General features: G+C 43.1%; 1 protein-coding gene across 2 annotated transcripts in view; it reads left to right on the forward strand.

Moving 5' to 3' along the window:
* Positions 1-22346, forward strand: part of LOC119174080 (formylglycine-generating enzyme) — a 184317-nt gene that overhangs the window by 86047 nt on the left and 75924 nt on the right. For both annotated transcript variants that reach the window (XM_037424873.2, XM_075896248.1), the window contains exon 3: positions 4148-4222. In XM_037424873.2, coding sequence (XP_037280770.1) covers positions 4148-4222 — 75 coding nt within the window. The remainder of the gene's footprint in view (positions 1-4147; positions 4223-22346) is intronic.

Genomic DNA, 22346 nt, shown 5'->3' on the forward strand with positions numbered 1-22346 from the left:
CGCACACCTAAAGATAAGTAAAGGGCGTTCTTGCATTTCACTCCATGGAGGAAGAAAAAAAGAAATGAGGGAGCACTACTTCACACCAGTGAACTCACCGTGTCGGCCCAACACATCATCAAAACGCATGCGGTAGGTTTCAGTAACCTGTTGTGTTTTGAACCTTCTGCATGAGCAGGCTGCCAGTCTCTGCCAAACAAGCGCACTTCGATTAAGAGTTACCTAAGGTCACCATATGACCTACTAGGTGCCATGCTCCAAAGTATCGACAAGTCTTCTTACCGACGGGATCTTGCGCTAAACGTCACGTGTTGAGCCTCCACTGCTGGCTTCAAAACAGGTTGGCTTGCCAATGCTGGCTGCATTTTCAAGCCTCCTTTGTTTTTCTTTCCTCCCTATTTCGCCCCATCAAAATGCGACCGCTGTGGCTGCAGGAATTGTACACGCATTTTAGCATTTAACAGCGTCTCAACAGCACTTAACAATAGAAAAGTCAGGCTTGTGCAATGCTTTAGTTCTTACTTGGTGTGTGAGCAGTGTGCATTTTTTGTAAACACGGCTGTGGCAGCGAGCGAAGTGACGTTCATGTTCTCTTCAGCCCCTGTTACATTAAAGCAAGCTTGCCGTGGAATCAAAGAGGTACAAAGCAACCGAACCACGGGATAAGCGCACGCAGACGAGCAACGGCCTGTGGAGGCGCAGGCTCATCGCAACGCGCGGGGTGATGATCTGACGCACGCAACCCTAGAACCCCTTGATCTAGGAAAGGCACATTTTCTGCTCGATTCTTCTCAGCCACCCTCGGTGCATAGTGAGCTCGGCGCCATTTTTCGCCGAGGTGCCCAAAGATGCGCCGCCGAATTCAATAGAGGCGCGTGATTTCTGGCCACTTGCATGCCCTTGTAGTATATAAAAGTTTGAAAAATGCCGCTATCGAAATCATACGTGGAATTAAAGAGAGTCAAAGCGACAAAACTCACCGGAAAATCAGTCGCTTTGCGCACTAAGCGGCTGGAAAATCATGTCGCGAGGAGGACGCCAAAAAATCTATCCCAGACTGACTTTTCCACTACGCAAAGTGGATCATTTTTCCGTTTAAGGGCTTTCACTGCACTAGCTAAAACCTTGTGATGTGAACAGCTGGTCGTAGATTCAACATAGCAGGAGAGGCGTCGGCGGTGGCTCGCATTGGCTCTAGCTGCAAGCGACACGTGCAGCAGGACGAAGCTTCACGGCCTCAACGAGGATGCATTCATTGAGTGCCTGGTTTGGTTTACGATCACTGAGAACACTGGAAGTAGGCGCTGCAGCAGCAGGAAGTCAGCATGCTCCAACATGTCTCGCTTTTGTACAGCCGGCTGAATCTGTCGCCACCGCCACTGCGGGTGCGTTCGCTCGTGTCATTCCTGCTGGCTTATCTCCTGAAACAACGTTTTAAAAAGTACGAGCTGTTTCTTTTCAGTACTTTGCATGAATAACTAGCATTCGCTATGAAATTTAGTGCTCAGAAAACAGGCAAAATGCATTGAATTCTCAAACAAGTGACGGCGGTGGTGTGCACGAGGGGCAGAACGAATGTGAACATTTCTGACACGTGCAGACGTGGTTATCTGGCTGCTCGGACGCTTTCGGTTTCTCCTCGCTTCTCAAGTGTGAACGTGCCATAAAAAAGAAAAAAATGCTTTGTGGCCTACTGGCCTCACGTTCGACGCTCGGCTATGAAGCTTTTTCGTTTCTTTCTTTGAAGTCTTTTAGTGTATATTTTACAGAGTCATACCTGTGACAGAAATACGTCAGCAGAGTCATGATGGACCATTGCTTAAAACACTTTCGTGTTAAAAGAAAATAATTTGGAATTTCTTCATTGACAGCCCTGGGGAATCGGTATCAGAAAGCTGCCGTATGACCAAATGGCTTAATAGCCGTAAAAGGGAAACTTCAAAAATTATTTTCAACCTTGAAAGGAAAATCAAAATGATAAAACTCGCAATAAAAAAACTATTTATTTTCTTTCAATTGAGGTATGAACGTACTCTATGGTGCAAAAAGCTGTTACAGTGCTCGGTGCTGACCGCGTGTTTGATCCCTGTCGCGGTGGTCCCTCTTCGATGGAAGCGAAATGGCAGAGGCTATATACTGGTCACTGTCAGTGCACGTTAAAGAACACCAGATGCTCAAAATTTCCGAAGTCTTTTACTACAGTGTCTCTCATAATCATAGTGTGGTTTGTGGACTTGAAACCCCAGATAGTATCCTTATAATACAATTATTAGTTTTTGGTATGAAGGTGATTTTTATAGGAGCGCCACATGGTGCAAGTTGCGTCTCAGTGTAACGTTGCGCAAGTCACATTGAGACGCAAATGTGCAAGTTGCGCGTCAATTGGTATTTTTTCACAGCAATGCTTCACTTTCATGTAAAATTTACGATCTACAGTGGTCACGAATTATTTTTAATGCCAGTAATATTTTACTTTGAGTATGTATTGATTACTCGTGTATTTGTGAATAGTGTCATTGTGAAGGGAAAATGCATAATAGATAACTTTCTCAAGATATTTGGAGGCGTATATAGCAGAAAATTTGCAATGATCTTGAGCTTCAAACACGTTGCACAAATGCCTTTGCCTAATATGTAAACAAAATTTGGTATTGAAACAAGAAATGCCTCTCTCAAAATGAACTTTCTGACACTCACAGGATATTGGTGCATGTTGTTAGACACCCGCTGTAGTCGTGCGCCGCTTCTTGCTCTTATGAATTTCGTCACACCAACTGACAAGCAAAATTCACCAAGCAAAACGCGCCATGCAACACTGGACTGCACGTGTCAACACAGGTGCGCTGGAAAAAGAAGGCTGGTGGCTTTTTGAAGGAGTGGCACGCAGCGAGATGCTAGAAAAAGAAGTTGACAAAGTTTTCACTAAGGAGCTCAGGACAACTTCTGTGTATTTTGTTGACGGGCACAAGTTCGCACAAAATAGATGGTTGTTTTAGCTGCTGGCGTTGTACTTGTCTGTTTCAATATTATGCAAAATTCATAAGGCTCCCATGTGATGAGAATTTTCGTTCTCCTTGAAATATTTTAGCAATTCACTGTTATTCATTAAATCGGAAGGATTTCTTTGGTACACATTTGAGATGGTCACCAGAATGTCTGGGACATTAGGCGTCAAATGACCTGCTTTAGTTGTACCTACACCCCTTATGTTACACCCTCGACCTTAGCGCATGGAGGGGTAACTTGAATGAGTTAATTAATGCTGCCGGGTAGAGCTGACTAACATCAGCCCATTGTGCTTACTGTTATTTAAGTGGAGGCTGTAGTCGGCTACTTCGTTGCCTTTTACCTCAATTTTTGTGGATGCGCAGAGAGAAAATGAGTAAGTCCCACCAATAAATCTATTAGTGATGGCTGGTGTTGGCTAATGTTCCTTAGTATTAGATGATGGTGCTGGATTTTCATCATCATCATCAGGCTGACTGCGTTCATTGCAGGACAAAGGCCTCTCCCATGTTCAGCCAGGCAACTTCGTCCCGTGCTTGCTGCTGTTTCATACCCCCAAACTTCCGAATCTCACCTGCCCACCTAACTTTCTGTTTCATCCACTTGTTTTAATTTTCTTTGAATCTAGTCTGTGATCCTGAATAACCAGCGATTATCTCGCCGTCGTGCTACGTGCCCTGCCTTTGATTTTACTATGTGTTTAATGAGTTATGCAGTTTAGCTTAAGGCTACAGTGCAATCTCACAATTGTCTAGCTAACCACAATTGCTCAGCTGTCGACTTGTAATATGACCACATGCTACGTGATGTCAACAGGCAAAAAAGAGGGGTTCCACACTCGCTGTCATGGCTACTAGCAGCGCTTACTGACAATGCCACATTCAAGTGCATATTTATACCCTATAAACTGGAAGGGGCGGATGACCTCCACTGTAGCTCAGTTGATAGAGCATTGGATGCATTATTCGAAGGTCGCAGGTTCGGTGTGTACCAATAGTGGATTATCTTTTGGTTCACTTTACTTTCTCACATTTACATTACTAATGAAATCCCCTGTACTTTCCTTGGCATTATTGTCTGTAAGTTCTCATTTAGTTAGCCAGTAGGGAACTTGTGATGCATTTGTTTTCTTTTTTTTCAGGCGGAAACCTTTGGTGACTCTTTCGTGCTTGACAGTGCCATCAGCGAGGAAACCAAAAAAGGAATTACACAGGCTGTGAGTACCCTTGCAAATAGTGGAGAGCTGCACTGCCAGCGTTTATTTATGTTAAGCTGAGCAATGCTTGCCCATTTTGATGTATTCTACTGTTGCGTGATGCCAAAGATACAGACTGACAAGGGAGACGTATACTGCTAGAAGCATTCGCAAGATGAGCACAGTCAGTGATCGAAATGAATCACACTAGAATGAAATGTTGGACCAGTTCGGGCAGTGATGGAATTATTGTGCCAAACTGCACCAAGAGAGGACAGTTTGTTACAATCAGGTATACATTTGAGAAAAAGTTCCATGAATTGGGCCGAGCTTGCAATATTTGAGACACCACATCTGCTTTCATGTGTGTAAGTGCAAAGCGATTGCTGCATTGTTGGAATAATGTTCGCTTCTAGAATCGGCTCAAGATTGCAGGGGCAGCGTGGCGCTATGACTGTTTAGTTGAGTACTGTTACACTGAGATAATTAGCGGGTAGTTGTGTGTATTGCTTTTCTTCTTAACAGCTCTTGCGAGTGGCATATGTAAGAACTTTGGGCACTTAGGGTATGAAGACCAAGGAAACAGCGGTGATGGTGACATTTTTCTTTTGCTTTTCCTCCTCCTCCTCCTACCCCTCACTTCCCTTTTCCACCCCTTAGTTCACCCCTCCCCTCTTCCTGTTCCACCTCTCCCTCACATTCTCTCACCCTTAAAGTTTTCTAAGGTTAACTAGAGGAGACTCGATCGTTCAGCCATCATGGGAATGATGGGTAGTACATGGATTTGTCTAGTCTTCGTGCTTGTGGGCTTTGAACGCACTTGCGGCTTTGTTTATTGTTTTGTTTTGGTTTTGTTTTGAATATAAGAATAGACCATTGTGAACTTCATGACCCGATTTCATTTGGTGAGCCTAGCCCTCTTCACAGACCCAGAACGCCTCACTCATCTAGGTAACAGCTAGCATCTGTCAAAACACATCATCCGATCTCATATTTGTCAAAAACATAAGTTTGCCAAATAGTAAGACACAGAAACTAATGCAGGCAGTGATTACTACTTCATGATATAGCCACTACATTCCTACTCAGTAAATTTAGGAAAGGAAAAACGAAAGTGAAACATACTAAGGGGGACACTTTCAGAGACATCATAAATGAAAGAGTACCCCCAGAACTCACAAACATGGAAGAGTAGACATCCAACCTAATCAAAGACGTGAGCAAGGCCATCATTGAAGCTGAGATCGAAGAGGATCACCTGACTCCTAACTCGTGGTTTATACACTTGTGGGAGGCTAGCTCAAGAATTTAGAAGAGATGGATGTCTCAAAACACAAGAAAACCTTACGAAAGAAGATAGCTAAAATCAACAAATAAGTCCAAAATCACACACGAACATTGCAACATCCCACTTGAGAACACTGGTACTAATAGTGTGATTGGTTAAATGGCTATTTAGCTTACAAAAGCGCCTAGTTTCTACTCGGACATCTGAATAATCTCATACACACGAAATTCAACACAAGTAAGCACTGGCAGGAACTCATCTGTTCCTATCTTGGGGATGAGAGTGACCTATATAATACAGAATCTGCAAAGTGAATACTTCAACACCAACATAGACATGCCCACTCAGGCTAAATATGAAGGAGAAAGCAATCCAGCCTTAGACATGATGCTGAATTTCGAGCAGTACTCAACTAGATTGAAATGGCTGTCACAGTAGGCAAAAATAGAATAGTAAACAAAGTGCTCCAAAATTTACATTATCACACTATCATCCATGTTACTAAACTATTCAACATATACTGGGCCACTGAAAAACTTTGGCCTAGATGAAACATACCACCATAATCTTTATTCAGAAACTGGGCAAGAATTTAGATCTGGGAAGCCTTCGATCAATGTCTCTCACCTCCTGTTTAGGCTTGGTGATGGAACATAATCATTCATTCATTCATTTATTCATTCATTCCTTCATTCAGACTTTATTCAAGACAATTTACATTTGTCTTAGGAGACATAACAAATGCCCAAAATTCTCCTGACTAGGCTACATCACCCAGACAGCAATTGTGACAACAATTCACATAACTGCAAGAGCAGTGCAATGGTACAATAGTAGAACAATTATAAAAACTACTATCTTAGCTTTGAGAGCGAAATAAACAGGAAAACAAAAAGCAACAAGATAGTGGTACACATGTGGAAGTATTTGTTTAACGAGATTCTACAATGTATATTACACAGTATTTAACCACAGTTTAGTACATAACTGAGTATAACATTGTAAAACTCAGGAAATACTTCTTATTTGCTTTTTCAATTGTGTTGACATTCTATTTAGCAGTGGGGTGATTCCACCTAAGATCGAACAAAGCATGGATGGTCGACCTCTTAAGTTTCTTTCAAAATTTTATATATTACCTTACTCATGGAAAGAAGAAATCTGCAATTGGTTTTGCTTTAAAAAATTTTTTGGAAGCACAGTAAATCAATAGGACCTTTGGACCTATTGGTTACCTATGTTGTAATCCCGCCTCACCGAGAAACTCTGTTTTACTTATTTCTTGTGCTCTTCGTCCTCACTTCTCCTTTGCTTCCTCCAGGGCGTTGCTAGGTAGCGCACTCTGTGCAGCTGTGTGAAGTAGTTGCCAAACAACGAGAGTTTTCTTTTATTTATATTGGGCAAAATATGGGAAGGTAGGCTACGCTAGAGCCGGCTATCTTAACATCATGGCAGTAATATACAGGATAAACACATTAACAAGAAAAATTAAGAATGAAATAGAAAAAACTAATCAAAGGCACTATGTACATACTATATACATTATAGGGCTTACAATGCATGAATGAGCACTGTATGTATGGTCATAGTTCAGTTCAAATATCGGGATAACATTGCTGATAGAGTCTGTACAAATACCGGTAAGGTGTAATATGAACTAAGGACAGTTCATTAGATTTGTGTTCATTGAAAAATCATGGAGGGAGCTCACTGCGCGCCTTTTATCGTCCCCAGGATTCCGGCTCACGAGCAGGAGGCGCGCTTTCCCGCACGGTGGGGGCAGGGCTCCGCGTCAATCTATAGGACCGAAGAAGAAAATGATAATAACTCCTCTCCCTTTCTGATTTCCTCATTGCTCTCATAATTTCAAGTAGCTACTGTATGAACCTTTCTTTTGCCGCAGTTCTAGTATCGTGGTTGCAATAGTGTGAGTTCCCTAGCTTATTAATTATTAAATGATAATGCACAACGCCTATGGGCGCTCTCAGAATTATCGGCTGTTTTACCGCATTTGAATCGCTGCCCTGAAGGCCTGCTTGAAGATATCCAATTGTTTTCTGGGATTTAGATACTGACATATGTCTAGTTCATGATGGCATAGAGTGTGTTTGATTCCCGTGGTAAAAGAAAGTTCCCTGGCCGGTTTTGTTCAGGGTGCGACAGCCATCCAGCCCTCGTAGCTCCATCTAGCGTTGGGATGGTTTACTATGTGGTGCCACGTAAAAATTGAAATAGGGTGCGCATGAAAAGAGAGGATTCCTGAGGAAGGCACTTATGACACCGCAAAATGATATTTAGGGTTTGTTGAGGTAAATAAAATATCTGTAGTATAGCACATCAATAGGGTACTGTTAAAAAGGACGAAATGCACGTTGCTGAACATCCAGTGTATGTACGACATAGACCCCTCAATTCACAGCACATTCTCAAGTTTTACAGGTTGCATAGTAGTTTTAGCTATCTAAAAGATCCACTAAAATTTCAATACAACCTAGGCAATCAATTATTGTCCTTTGTCTCACAATATATGCACCTTGGTCTTATTATCACATCTAAATTCAGATGAAACGAACATGTTTGTTATACTGAGAAAATGGCTTTGAATATGCAAGGCTACTTAAGACGGGCACTCGCTATGGCATTCGGTAAACCTAAATGACTGCATGTAAAACGTACGTAATACCAATACTAGAATATTCATCGGCTGTCTGGGACCCGCACACGCAAGCTAACACAGATAAACTTTAATCAATACAGCGAAAAGCTGTAAAATTCATATTCAATACCTAAAAGTAACACATATCCGTCAGCTCTTCTGGAAGGCGCTAAACTAAAAACCTTGGAATGGAGACGTTATCGCGAAATAACGAAGCTGTTCTATTGCATTTATAATAATAGGCTGGCAATACAAAAAAAAAAAAACTAATTATATCGAACCAGTTTTGCACCACAAAATGCGTGCCTTCAATCTTGAAAGAGTGACTGAGCCTCTATATACAGGTACTTAGTTTTTTCGAACAAGCAGAGAGCGGAACAATATGCCACCAGAGATTCTTGAAAGTGTCGATTTCAACTAGTTTCTTCGTGCGTTAGCTGTTTCACATGGCTCATGACTACACCTTCATATATATTACAGTGCGCTTCATTTTAATACCCATCTTGATCAGATTGATTGCTTGAGGTTCAATGCCTCGCTTCTGCACGATTCTTAAATGCTTCGATTCTGCAATGTCTCGCTTCCTAATATTGCCGACTTTATTTTTGCTACAGTTAATATTTGAGTTCTTTTTACCTACCCAAACAATAACCTAGTGGACACTGTTTTTATAGTTTTTGTTTTGTTTAGTGTATTATCACCATTCTTGAGATTGTGGACCATGTTTCATGTCACTTATATTTTTTGTTTTGCGTTTTGAATCATCGCGCTTTCGTTCAACACTATCTATACTGCTGTACCTCCTACACAATGCTGCGTCCACTGCGCCACACACCCCTGCCCAATGTCCGGCACTAGACTGGCACTTTTTCTGTAAAATAAATAACAATTCTTTAAATAAATAAATCCACTTCCTTTTTTTTCCTTGCACAACTCTCCAATTTAATGATAGAAATTAAAATATTAATGGAAGTAAGTTAAAGGAGAGAGATATATTATGCTGAAAAGCGGGGAGGTTGAATTTGTTAGGAACAAATAACTCTATTTGCACTGTGTTATGCTCACGATAGCCATAATACCAAGCATACCTAACAGGGAACTGATTTTATTACTTTCAAGAAAGGCATTTGCGTGCAGCACGGTCCAAATAGTCCAAGCGCTGGCTTTCGAGTCCACTGTGGGCTATAAAAGGGGCAAGGAGCACAAAGGACAGGCAACCAGTGTGCGGGCGCACTGATTGCCCCGATAGTCCATCACTCCCCGGGCACGCGACGACCAGTATCGTGGAGGGGGGGGGGGGGTCAAAATGGAGGGCAGGGTGCATCCCTGCATCCCTGGAAGCGGCAATGCCCGGTCTAAAGCCTCTCCATGCATTTTCTGGTAGAATATGCGATGGAGGGGCTTTAACTTCAACAAACCAAAACTCCGGCTGAAACTTTTTTTCACGGTGGCTGCCGTTTATTCGAAATTCTGTGAAACTGGCGGGCGACCACTGGTTGTCCTTTTTGGAGCTACCGGCAACGCGAGGCGTCTTCCTAATCTGGTGTAACCTTTCAAGGCGGTTCTGGTAGAATGGCTGAGATGTGTGTTCGCAGCTCGCAAGGAAACATGAGATTCGCCGATACCTGGCCCGTCTGGCCCATTGTGAGTTGCTTGACAAAAAAAAAAAAGTGTGATGCGCCGCTGTAATGACCCCGCAGAGTATCTTGCGAGAGCACATTTTAGCTCTAACAGGTAGAGTTTGGCCTGTCCGTTTGTGGCTGGGTGGTTCGGTGCAGATTTTACCACTGTGATGCAGTTGTCACTCGTAGGATTTCTGTATTTTGGCTGACAGGAATGTGATTCCATTGTTTGAAACCACTTTGTGGGGTAATCCAAGAGTTTCGAACAACAAGCGCAGGAAATCGATGGCAGCTGTCGATGTTGTTCTGTTCACATCGCGACTTTCAACCCATTTACTGTAGGCACAAGAATAGGACAGCAGCGCAAAACTTGCAAATGAACCAGTGACTAGGAATGCTGCTATCTCCTGGGATAATCACTTGACCAGTGACTACACGTGGTCGATAATAGCGGAGTGTCTTCTTTTGAAACAAAAAATATTCCGATTTCCTGACGAATGCACGTGGTGTCCAATTGTTTTCTCAAGTTCTTGAAAGCTTTTATAATAAATTTCTGTAACATAGCCTAGGCTTCTGTATACACAAGTAATGTTCATGGAGCTTTCATCATATTGTAGCTGCCTTAAGCATTTAGTTCAAAATGATTCATATTTATTTATTGGTTTCTTTTTTATCTGTTCACTGTGCCAGCAGTGTAGCCAGAAACTTCTTTCCAGTGGAGGCTTTGCCGTTCTTTATGCATGCTGGTGCATCTCTTCGCATGTGTATGTGTACACAATCACCCCTCCCCCCCTCACCCCAGCACTGCCTACACCAGGGTCTGTGCGATTGTTGCAGCTGAAGTGAGCTCTGGCACCAATAAGACGCCCAAATTGAGCATTCCTATGGTTTTATGCTTGAAAGAGCTAGAAGTTACTGCAGTGGTAATGTTTGGTCGGTGATGGGCTCTATCTCATCAAGAGAAAATTGTTGCTGAGGCTCCATAAGGACAAGAAATGAAAGTACTTGCAAATACTTTATTTTTTATCCTTTATTTGAATGTATACAAAGTGCATTTATTACTGATTACTGTGCTTGAGCATATGTTCCTTACTTCTGTTATGATCTTGGCATTTGCATCTGTTTATAGGTATAATTTATAAATTTGTGCACGCCATATTTCTTTTATATTTGTATCGGGATATGTATATAGGTTGCGCACATTTTTTTGGCGGCTTTCGTGTGTGCACAATGAATGTCTAACAATCTTTTTATTTGTTAGGCACATTGTTAAAATAGATCATAATACAGTTTTACAAAATAATTTTTTATAAAACGAGCTGCGTTGTATTTTGCATGTGCATTTTTTACTACAAACGACAGCTAGCTCTATTGAGACTATCACTCCACACAGGTACTTTACCTTATCAGTGGAAGGTATAAGGGAGGCAGTTCCACTTCTCAAATCAGGTAACAAAAGCTTAACGACCAACTATCGGCCCATTTCTTTTACCAGCACGTTCTTCTAACTATTATATAATACTTCGTAATCAAAAGCACCCTCAATTTTCTCGAAAATAACATCTTTTCGCCTTCACAACATGGTTTTAGGAAATTATAATCATGTGAGACTCAACCTGTATCTTTCACTCATCTAATTCTTGATCGTTCATCATCCACTGGCTGCATTTGTTTAAGATTTTGCAAAAGCATTTGATAAAGTGTGTCATAAACTTCTCATCCACAAGTTACTGAACTTAAATCTTGACATTAACCTATTAAAATAGGTCGGATGCTGTCTTGCTAATCACTTACAGTACGTTATTGCTTACGGCTACAGTTCATAAATGTGCCATGTTATCTCAGGAGTGCCCCAAAAGTTGGTAATTGGTCTTTTGTTGTTTCTGATATATATTATTGACCTACCCTCTCAAGTAGCTTCTAATATCCACCTTTTTGCTGAGGACTACGATACTTTTACAGCAGTTACTTCAAACGACTATTGTAATTGCCTACACTCCAATTTAAATAAAATATCTAACTGGTGCAGCTTGTGGCTAATGGAACTAAATAATAACTTATGTAAAGTTAAGCATATATTTAGGTCACCTAACTCTTCTTGGATATACTACTCAAAATAATATACTTTGAGATCAAGTAACCTCATACAATACTTAGGGATTCATATCACATCCAATCTTACTATACGCATGGGCTTGTAATAGTGCAATGGTGACTACCCAGCGCCCTACTCAAGCCAGGCTGTAGGAGGAGAATACCCACTTGACAGACAGACGTTTTTTGTTATCTCATTGAACGCGAGCAAGGGTTCGTCTCAAGGTAGGCGGACTGCGGAGGCAGCATGGTCCTCTGGCGTCGTCTTCCGCACAATGAAGATTCGGCGAATGGCTTTCTCAAACCACATTCCCACAAACACAAACGATACGCTGGGGGAAGGGGGGTAGGATGGACGCCAACCATGGTCAGAGGTTCAGCCGAGCTCCCAGCGAAAGAGAATGAACATTTTTCTCTTTGCAAAGTCTACCCCCCTCCCCCCCTCCCTGCTTTTTTTTTCTCTCAGTAGTCGGCTTGACGGAGGGATGATCATTACTACGGGAGCAGGTTTTTTCTTGCCGAACTGCCGGTGTGTGGACAAGTGTCCGAGTCTGATATGTGGCAGGATACGTGCAGCGTGCAGCAGTGACCCAGTGCTTCCATTTAAGACTCGCTCACTACATATAAGGCCTTATGCTGGCTGCTCTCCGTCTCATCATATTTCGGTTCTGGTTTTACTGCGCATTTGCTATTGAACATTCTTTTTTTTTGTATTCCCTTCCTATGGTGTGCCTGGATGTTTATTCACTCGTGTTCTTACCGATGAAATGGGCACACGGGAGAGGCTTTGCTACATGATTCATTTCATTACAATTAAAATTGGCAGATACCATGTGCAGTGGGAATTGATAATATGCGAAGCATGCACGAATGAGAAATGTTGATATGTCTCTTTAAAATCAGCACACCGTTACGAGGTGGAAGTAAATGATGCCGTACATGACTTCCGTGTCATGATTATCATGTTTGGATGTGTCGTTTACCTTCATCATCTGTTCACGTCGCGTGATAACAAATTTAGCATATCTGGAGCTAGCAAACCGGCCGTGAGCACGCTATGAGCATGGTATGTTGACAAGTTCCTACATGACACGCATGTTAGGATTATCATGTTTCCACCAGTCATATACCTTCGTCATCCATTGACGTCACGTAACACAGAATTTGGAATATGTGGAGCTAGCAAAACGGCCGTGAGCGCATCATGAAGGGCCCAATATACTCCAATGTAGCGTTGACGCTCGAGCAAACTGGGAACAGCGACGCTACGTTAGCAAAATGCGAGCACTGTATAGTCTGACGCCAGGCGCGACCAGCGTGCGTCGGCGCCGCCCGATGGCAACTAGCGTGAAATGCGACATGCTGCATTTAGTGCCGATGCGTTACAAAGACAACACTGCGTATCCCTCTTTTCATTATGGAGGGGCGCAGGACGCGCTGAAACGCACATGCGTCAAAGCAACGGAGTGCGCAGGACCGGCAGGACCGGCGTCTGGCGTGGCAACGCCAGCCTGACGGGACGAAATGACTGCCGGCGAGCACGCGCACCGCGTCACGTCAAAATGTATTGCCGCCTTGACTTAGGCATGTAGTCGTGTTCTCACATGACACGCATGTCATGATTATCATGTTTGCACCAGTCACATACCTTCGTCATCCATTGGCTTCACGTAATACCAAACTTGGCATATGTGAAGCTAGCGAAACGGCCGCGAGCACATCATCAGTGTGGCATGTAGTCATGCTGTTACATGACATGCATGTCGTGATTATAATGTTTGGATGTATCATTTACCTATGTTGTTCGTTCGCGTTGCGTACTACCGAGTTTGGTACATGTGAAGCTAGCGAAACGGCTGCGAGCGCATCATGAGTGTAGCATGTAGTCATGTTGTTACATGACATGCATGTCATGTTTATCATTCTTGCACCAGTATCATACCTTCTTCATCCATTCACGTCTCGTAATACCAAATTTGGTATATGTGACGCTTCCAAAACGGCCGCGAGCACATCATGAGCGTGGCATGTAGTCATGTTGTTACATGACACGCGTGTCATGATTTTCATGTTAAGTGTCTCGCTTGTGTTCGCCATGCAATCATACTATACGATACCAGTTTTTCAACATGCCATGGGAATGAAACCACCGCAAGAGCTACAAGACCATGAAATGTAAATCATGACATTCATGACATACATGTCATGATTTTCATGTTATGACCAGTCAAATATGTTTTTCATACAGTCATGTTATGCCATACCAAGTTTGGTATTGATACTATTATCGAAATGGCCAGGAGAGCTAAGAATCGTAGGCGGCTAGACAGATAGATACGCTGAAAGTCGCCGAAGTTCGCTAAGAAATGAAGGAAGGAAAATAGGAGGAAAAGAACGGCAGGGAGGTTAACCAGACTATAGGCAGCTGGTTTGCTACTTTGCGCATGGGAGGGGGGTGGCGGAGATGAAAGATAGAGAGCAGAGAGGGAAGAGAGATAAACACGTCACATTCGGCAGCACATGCGCACACACTCACTCATAGTCCAGTCTTGTCTTTCGCGGCGTGTGACATTGCTGTTACAGCCGCTTGTTGAAGTCCGTGTCGCGTAGGAATTTCAACAGAGCTTTTGTCGCTTTCTGTTGCAATGTCTTCTCTCGGGCACTTGACAGAATAGTGTCCACAGACATTTGGCTGTTGTCGATGCACGCAAAAACGGACGTCAGTGACTGTCTCTAGATGTCATACAGCGGACAGTCGCCCAGGATGTGGTGTAGCATCTCTTCGCAATGACAGGCATCGCAGAGAGCGTTGTCGGCTATTCCTATGACAAAGGAATAAGATTTTGCAAATGCCACTCCTAGCCATAAGCGATGAAGAAGGGTGGCTTCTCTTCGGTCGAGCCAAGTGTGCATGCGGAGAGCCATCAAAGAGGACAGGTGTTGTTGACGATTTGTCTCGTTGCTTGGTGGGCACCATAGTGAAAACGTGAATTCACGCGCAAGTCATCGAATATTACTAGTAGCATCAGTCCGCGAAAGTAGTATAGCTTCTTCTCGTGTTCCTTCAAGAGCTGCCCATGCGGCAGTATGGGCATACTACCGAAACGTCACATGATGCCCTTTCTCTTGTGAAGTGTGGAGGAGGCATCGATTTTTGAAAACAAGCTGTTCGTACGGACCGCGACGCAGTGCTGAGAGCACAGATTGTAGGGCAGCCCTTGAGTCGCTGAAAATCGACCATTGTTGCAATGGTTTCTGATTGACCACACCTGGTGCAGCACGCAAAGCAGCTAGTTCCGCTGCTGTAGATGCCGTGGAGTGGTCAGTCCTAAAGCTGATGGTAACACATCTTGCTGGGACAAGTACTGCAATGCTTCGCATTTAATATTGTGAGATGAGCAAGCGTGCGTGTGGGCGTGTCCACCCTCTCTATATGTAAGCTTTATTAGATCTTGTGGTGCCACTCAAGTCTCGTGATGCTTTTCAGGCCGTGTGCAGTAGTTTATTCGTGTTTTAGGCCCGTAAGTTATTACTGAAATATTTTGAATTTCTGCTTGAAGCTTTTCGGCATTGTGATTGCCCTGCATGTGTTGCAAATGACTAGCGTTACTTGCGAATCAACCTAACCTTATTTTTTGGTGAATGAGAGAAACATAGTGGGAGGGGTGGCTTTACTGTTAGTCCCCTGATTCCGCGTTTTCGCCAGACCGCCTAACATTATTTTTGTTTTCTTCGGAACCCTTTTTAGTCATACTTTAACGTGTATTTCTTTTATATCTCCAAATTATTTTTTTTTTGTGAATCATCGGCGGCATTACTAAAAAGCGCGATATTGTACGCAGAACTGAAATAACAAGGATATTATACGTTAGTCGTTATTATTTTGTTTTCAATCTACTTATTTAATATTATAAAAGTGTCGCGAATCCAATTCAAGAGCTTCGAACTCTTACTGAGCGCATTACCGATCATGATTTTCTTGCTTTTCTTGAGGTATACTGTTGTTATGGGGTCGTTTAAAAGCAGGTAGTAAACTTTTACGTAGCATAGGCTACTAGGAATATGAGTATTGCTGATGACACTTTTTTTTATCATATTCCTACTTACGTCGTTGCTGTAAGCGTCTGCTTACATGTAAATATTCGTGTTTCTATATAGGTTGATTTTTTCAATTTGTCTGGGGCAGCACACTGTAGGGAACTTTTTTTTTAGAGAGGGAGGGGGAGCAGGTGTTTAACCATACTTCATTATGTTCATGCGTGTAGTTTGCATGTGTGCGAGGCACTGCGCAGTGCTCCCGACAGGGTTGCAGAAATTAGGTGCCTTTTCTCATCTTCTAACCACTACCACCACCACATAAACACATGCATCCACGCACTCCTGCCTTGGCCAGGCGTACGTACAATTTTCGCAACTGTAGTTAGTTTTGATAGTAATGTGGTGTTCATAGCACTGCCACGATTCTATGCTTGAGAACTGAAAGATGTAGCTTTATTAATGATCTTGACATCTGCATTCGTTTGCAGGTAAAGTTTGCAGATTTGCACAGCATAATTTTCTACATTTTAATCGGGACATGCACATACGTTTCACACATTATATTGAGGTGTTTGTGTTATTAAAGAAAACTCATTTCTGATTGATTCATTAAGAGCACACAATAAGTATCCAAAGATGTTTATATTTTTAGACAGATTACAAAATATATCATAATATTGATTTGCAGTGCATGTTTGATTACAAATGAACTGCGTCGTATTTTGCAGGTATGTTTCTTGCTATAGGCCACCACTCTATCAATGACAGAAATATTTCACTTTTCTCAGAATATTTTACAGGCTCAATATTTTCGGAGTATTTCACATGACTCAATTCTACAAATTGACTACAAGTTTGGTCACTGTGATTCGGTTTGTGGTGGCATCTATAAAACTCCGACGACAGAAAGACTCATTAAAATATGGGATTGACGACATCACGGCTGTCTATTCCTATATTTGCTCGAGTACAAGTGTTTGCTCAGTATTATACAATGCACCATGATTCAGAAGCATAGCCCCAGAGGGACGGGACTTGGACAATGTCGGTAAAAGAAGGATACATAGTTCCCACGCTGAGTGAAAACACCTTCACATTTAAGATATTTTGTGTGCGCCAAGAGCTTTACCAAGCACACAGTGCTCTAATAGATGCCTCAAGGCCTCACTTTGGTGACGTTCAAGATGGTAACTATATGTGAATGAGGGGGTTCTTACTCCCACCAGATTTTTTGTAATGCTTTAGCTTTTCGGGTGATACAAAAGCATCTCCACGCCTTCACATCGACCAACGTTGCCAAAGTTAGCCGATTTACAAGATCCCAGGCGGGTGTGCTTGAATTCGTTTAATTATTTCTTCGTAGTATTACCTTCCAAGACAAGCACGCTCCATGAATGACAATGGCACGAACGCAGACCAAAGCAGTAATTCAATTACACAAAGTATATATCTGCTACTTCAGGTGCTTATTAGCAAAGCAAAACACATGTAGATATTGTCACACACACACACGCACGCACGCACACACGACGTTTAAGTAAATATTCGTAATTTAACATTTATAAAAATCGATCTTGAAAGTCGTGGACACCAAGCCCCATGACCTGCACAGTACAAGCAATATTTTAGCAGCCAGCACTACACACAGCAACTTTTGTCTACTTTTGCTTTTTTTGGAGGTCGTTACTTTGTGGAGTGTAAAATCTGTTGGGCTCAGTAGAAGATTTAAGAAGTTGGGAAGTTCGTAGAGGGCCTGGGGTGTGAGGAACGACTTGGTAACTTTCACAGGATCTGTCTGTGTTTGTCATAAAAGCATCTCCATGTCTTGTTGTGCCAAAGCGGCGGCTTCCCGTTTCCGACACCTTTCAAAAGCTGTGAACGTATACTAAGGAGGTTGTTCCTAGAAAGCGGTTCAAGTTTGTGGCCATGTTGTAAATGTGCCAGGATTTGCGCAAGGACCTCCTTCCGAAACCCTCCCCCACCCCCTGTTTCTAGAACAGAAAAGCTGTAGAAATCAATCATATTGTCGGGCTTCTCAAGGGCTCTGCAAAAGCGCCGCGTTGCACTTCTGCCTTCCTGACGTCGTTCTTAAGTTGGCGTAATCTTAACGAGTGGGCGCGGAAGTTTATTGCTGTCCGGCAAGGCACACGTTAGCGCTCAGCGGCTGACTCCCACATCAGGAACGCCAGTCCAAGCCTGTCGGCCGCTCCACGGGCTTTCTGAACGGAAATATTCGCTTTTGCCCACGTAGCTGGCTGGACACTTTGAACACGGCAACTTGCAGACTACTCGCTGGTGTTGCTTCTTCCTTCGGCCGTGGTAGCAAGCGGGTGAGCATCGAAGCAGGCTTGCGAACCACCTCGACCCCTGATTTTCCGAGAATCGCGGAGAGCTCTTCACTGGCGCCCGGCACATATGGGATGACAATGCGCTTGGCTGGCTTCAACTACTTTTTGTCAGTGGGGTGACCAGCGAGGAAAGGTTGTCACGTAGTGTGTCTTTCACGAGTCCCTCTACATGGTACAGTGATCGTTTTCTACACATGGTGACGCCTGCTTATAATAATAAAAATATAGGCAAAAAACGGAAAGAAAACAAAAGCCATCTAAATACACAACGCTGGGTAATATTTTTGTCAGTTTGTACCTCTCGAAGGGGCTTCACAAAAGTGTAAAGAGTGAACGTTTTCGTTGATAAATCTAAAACCAGGTTGCTGAGATGTATTAATAGCGGCACGCTAACTGAAAAAAACAATTTTAGGAGTGATTTATACTGTTGTATACCATAACTGAAAAAAATGCCGTAGGTAAATATTTTCATATTTGCAAGATGTTTCAGCGAGCGAACAAAGAAAAAAGAACGCGGTAGATAGAAAGAGTGCTGATTTCCAACTAACTTTATTTTACAGAGTGGCAAGAATATATACTGCTAAAAAAGGATGATAACAGAGCATGAAGGTAAAATGCAAGCCTAATCTACACATCAGTAGCAAAACACGTGTGACGGGTCCTCTATTGCCTCAAAGCCCAGCTAGGTAATCACGTTCAGCCTGTGATAAAGCAACCGATGATGTGCTTACGCATTTATCTCCTAGCAAGCGTATTTTTTCAGCTTCGATAATTTCTCGTGTAACCTGGTCCCTGTGCCTTGCCAATATTGAGCACTGATCAAGAGAGGGGTGCACCCACAGTCTCGGCAATGAATGCCTTGTACCACATTGTGCACATTGTTTCGGTGTTCTCGGAGGCGGTCATTTACGCACCTGCCGGTTCGTCCGACATAGATGCACCCACACGTCAGTGGAATCAAGTATACGACTCCCACTGCGCAAGGGACGTAGCGTGTCCTGTGCGCGATAGATCATGAGGCAGAATTCGCACGAGGTGTATTGACCCGTTTGCAAAGCCTCTGAAATTTTTCCGGTGCCGAAAAAAACCACAAGAACGTTGGCGTCTTGGGCAATCTTTTTTAGCCCGTGTGAGACGTCCTGCACGTAAGGTAGTACGACAGGCCGGCTCTTTCTGACACTGTTTCGCTTATCCGGTTGGTCGCCTCGCTTCACGACAGTGACCAGCTTTTCCGCCACCGAAACAAGAACATGCGCGGGGTAACCAGCTTTGGTGAGCCGCTCCACTTGTAGAGCAAAGCTGCGGTGTACCATGTGGGGGCAGGACTTCTTTAAGGCGTTGGCAAGGCAGAGGTTAGCAATGCCCCACTTGACCAATTTAGAGTGAGCTGAGCTGAAAGGCAGAAGTGGCTTGCGGCTTCTTGGTTCATACATCCAGCAAACATGTCTGGATTCTAGCAAAAGCTTCAAATCTAGAAACTTCAGGTTGTTATCAGTGGGCGATTCATAGGTTAGAACTAGTGGTTTCAGGCACTCTCGGAAAACAGTCGACACGTCAGAGGAAATGGTCTGGAAATTTTGACTATCGCATTTCAACAACACTGAATAATCATCAACAAAACGGCAAACTTTAAAAACTACAGAATCGTCAAGCTTCATTTAACCATATGGTGTAGTAGCGCAAATTCACGGGGACAAAAAGGACAAGAAAACACGACACTCGCTCGTCAAGCTTGTTTGACAAGACACGATCATGATGTGCTAGAAATATATCACTGAGAATGGGTGCCAAACATGAACCAATACATATTCCACTTTTTTGTAAGTAGTTTTTGTCTTCCCATGATATAAAAGTGGCCTTTAAATAAAAACTGAGTAATTCTAATAAGCTGCTGTTATGAATTCCTGTACGCATTTGGAACGCCGATGATCCTAACCTGTCTATGGATTCCTTTACACATTTAAGTAGTTGTTCATGCGGCAAAGAGTAATGCAAGTCCTTAATATCCACAGACATCGCCTGGAGTCCTGTGCTAGTTCACCCAATAATGTCAATAACAGCGTCAGAGTTCTTGACCAAAAAAGGGTCGTCTATTGTTATATTTTTTAGCTTTTCCTGCAAGAAAAGTGCTACCGACTTTTGCCAGGTCCCTCTTTCTGTTACAATGACCCACAATGGGCAGTCAATTTTGTGAGTTTTCGCAGAAAGGAACAGGTAAAGACTAAGCTTTTTGCAACTATCTATCGCCTTTGAAAGCTTTTGAAACCCCAGGGCCCCGGTAAGAGTTTTCGCACGCTTCTGAAGCTTATGCAGACCAATCTCATCGTTCTCGTTCAAAAGAGACTGCATTGTCTGCATCGCTTTCACCTTAAACAACATTGAACGAGGAAGAACCACAATATCACCCTCCTTGTCAGCCGGCAGAAGTGACAAGGAAGGTGCCTTTAGATACGCGACAGTGCTTCCTGTATTGACAACTTTGTTCGAAGGCTTACATCTCGAGAGCACCTGCACGCCTTGGGCAACACATCTATCACATTCAGAGTCAGGAGCACGACGGGTGACTTGCCTGACCAGAGTGAGGAGCTCGTGCGATGTTCCTGAAGGTGTCACCGCGTACTTTGGTTCGAGGCATAGGGTGTCCGAGGCATAGGGTGTGCTTCACTGTCGTGAAGCGAGGCGACAAACAGGATAAGTGAAACAGTGTCAGAAAGAGCCGGCCTGTCGTACTACCTTACGTGCACGACAACTCACACAGGCTAAAAAAGATTGCTCAAGACGCCAACGTTCTTGTGGTTTTTTCTGCACCCGAAAAATTGCAGAGGCTTTGCAAACGGGTCAATACACCTCGTGCGAATTCTGCCTCGTGCTTTGTCGCGCACAGGACACGCTACGTCCCATGTGCAGTGGGAGTCGTATACTTGATTCCACTGACGTGTGGGTGCATCTATGTCGGGCGAACCGGCAGGTGGATAAATGACCGCCTCCGAGAACACCGAAACAATGTGCACAATGTGGTACAAGGGCATCTTGGCACTCATTGCCGAAATTGTGGGTGCACCCCTCTCTTTGATCAATGCTCAATATTGGCAAGGCACAGGGACCAGCTTACCCGAGAAATTATCGAAGCCGAAAAAATACACTTGCTAGGAGATAAATGCGTAAGCACATCATCGGTTGGTTTATCACAGGCTGAACGTGATTACCTGGCTGGGCTTTGAGGCAATAGAGGACCCGTCACACGTGTTTTGTTACTGATGTGTAGATTAGGCTTGCATTTTACCTTCATGCTCTGTTATCATCCTTTTTTAGCAGTATATATTCTTGCCACTCTGTGAAATAAGGTTAGTTGGAAGTAAGTGCTCTTTCTGTCTACCCTGTTCTTTTTCCTTTGTTCGTGCGCTGAAACATCTTGCACATATGACTACGCACCAACTAGCCCAAGCTTCCACTCTCATAAATATTGTGTTACTTTGTTGCTTTCCGGCACTAAAACTCGGCTGTTGCTCCAGTAGTTCGTCACATACACCTCAGCACCAAGAATGTAACCCTACCATCTGTGATCAATAATTTAATATGAGCATTTAGTAGGGCAAAAACCACTTAAAATTTCTATTTCTTTCCGCAAAAGCTTTGGTACTTTGCAACTACACTAGTCTTCTTATTAGGACAGGCAAATTAGAGGGAGCTCTGGTGACTCAGACTCAAAAGCTGACAACGATTGATTCTATGAAACAGACCTACCTATCCGGTGAACAGTTTAAAAATAAAAAAGAAAAGGCAGGCTTATTAACAGAATGCTATTCTAGTTCCATGATGCATTTTATTGTCACTTTCCTTTGTAACATTTCAAACTAAACCACTTCGGGCGCTTTAGCACTGTGCGAAAAAATGCGAATTGTATAGCAATAATATATAAACGAATGTTATTGCTTAGCTGAAGAAAGAAAAAATGCAGATTGTACTGGCGCACACGAGAAGACTGTGGAAGCAACGAGGCTGGTGGACTACCCCAACTCCTTTTATTTACTTTACGTCTTCCTCAGTTTTTTTTCTCCCTTCTTGCTATATCAGTCTATCGACTAGACACACACACACA

The sequence above is a fragment of the Rhipicephalus microplus genome, chromosome 5 (genome assembly GCF_043290135.1).
Source record: "Rhipicephalus microplus isolate Deutch F79 chromosome 5, USDA_Rmic, whole genome shotgun sequence".
In the NCBI taxonomy this organism is placed as follows: domain Eukaryota; kingdom Metazoa; phylum Arthropoda; class Arachnida; order Ixodida; family Ixodidae; genus Rhipicephalus; species Rhipicephalus microplus.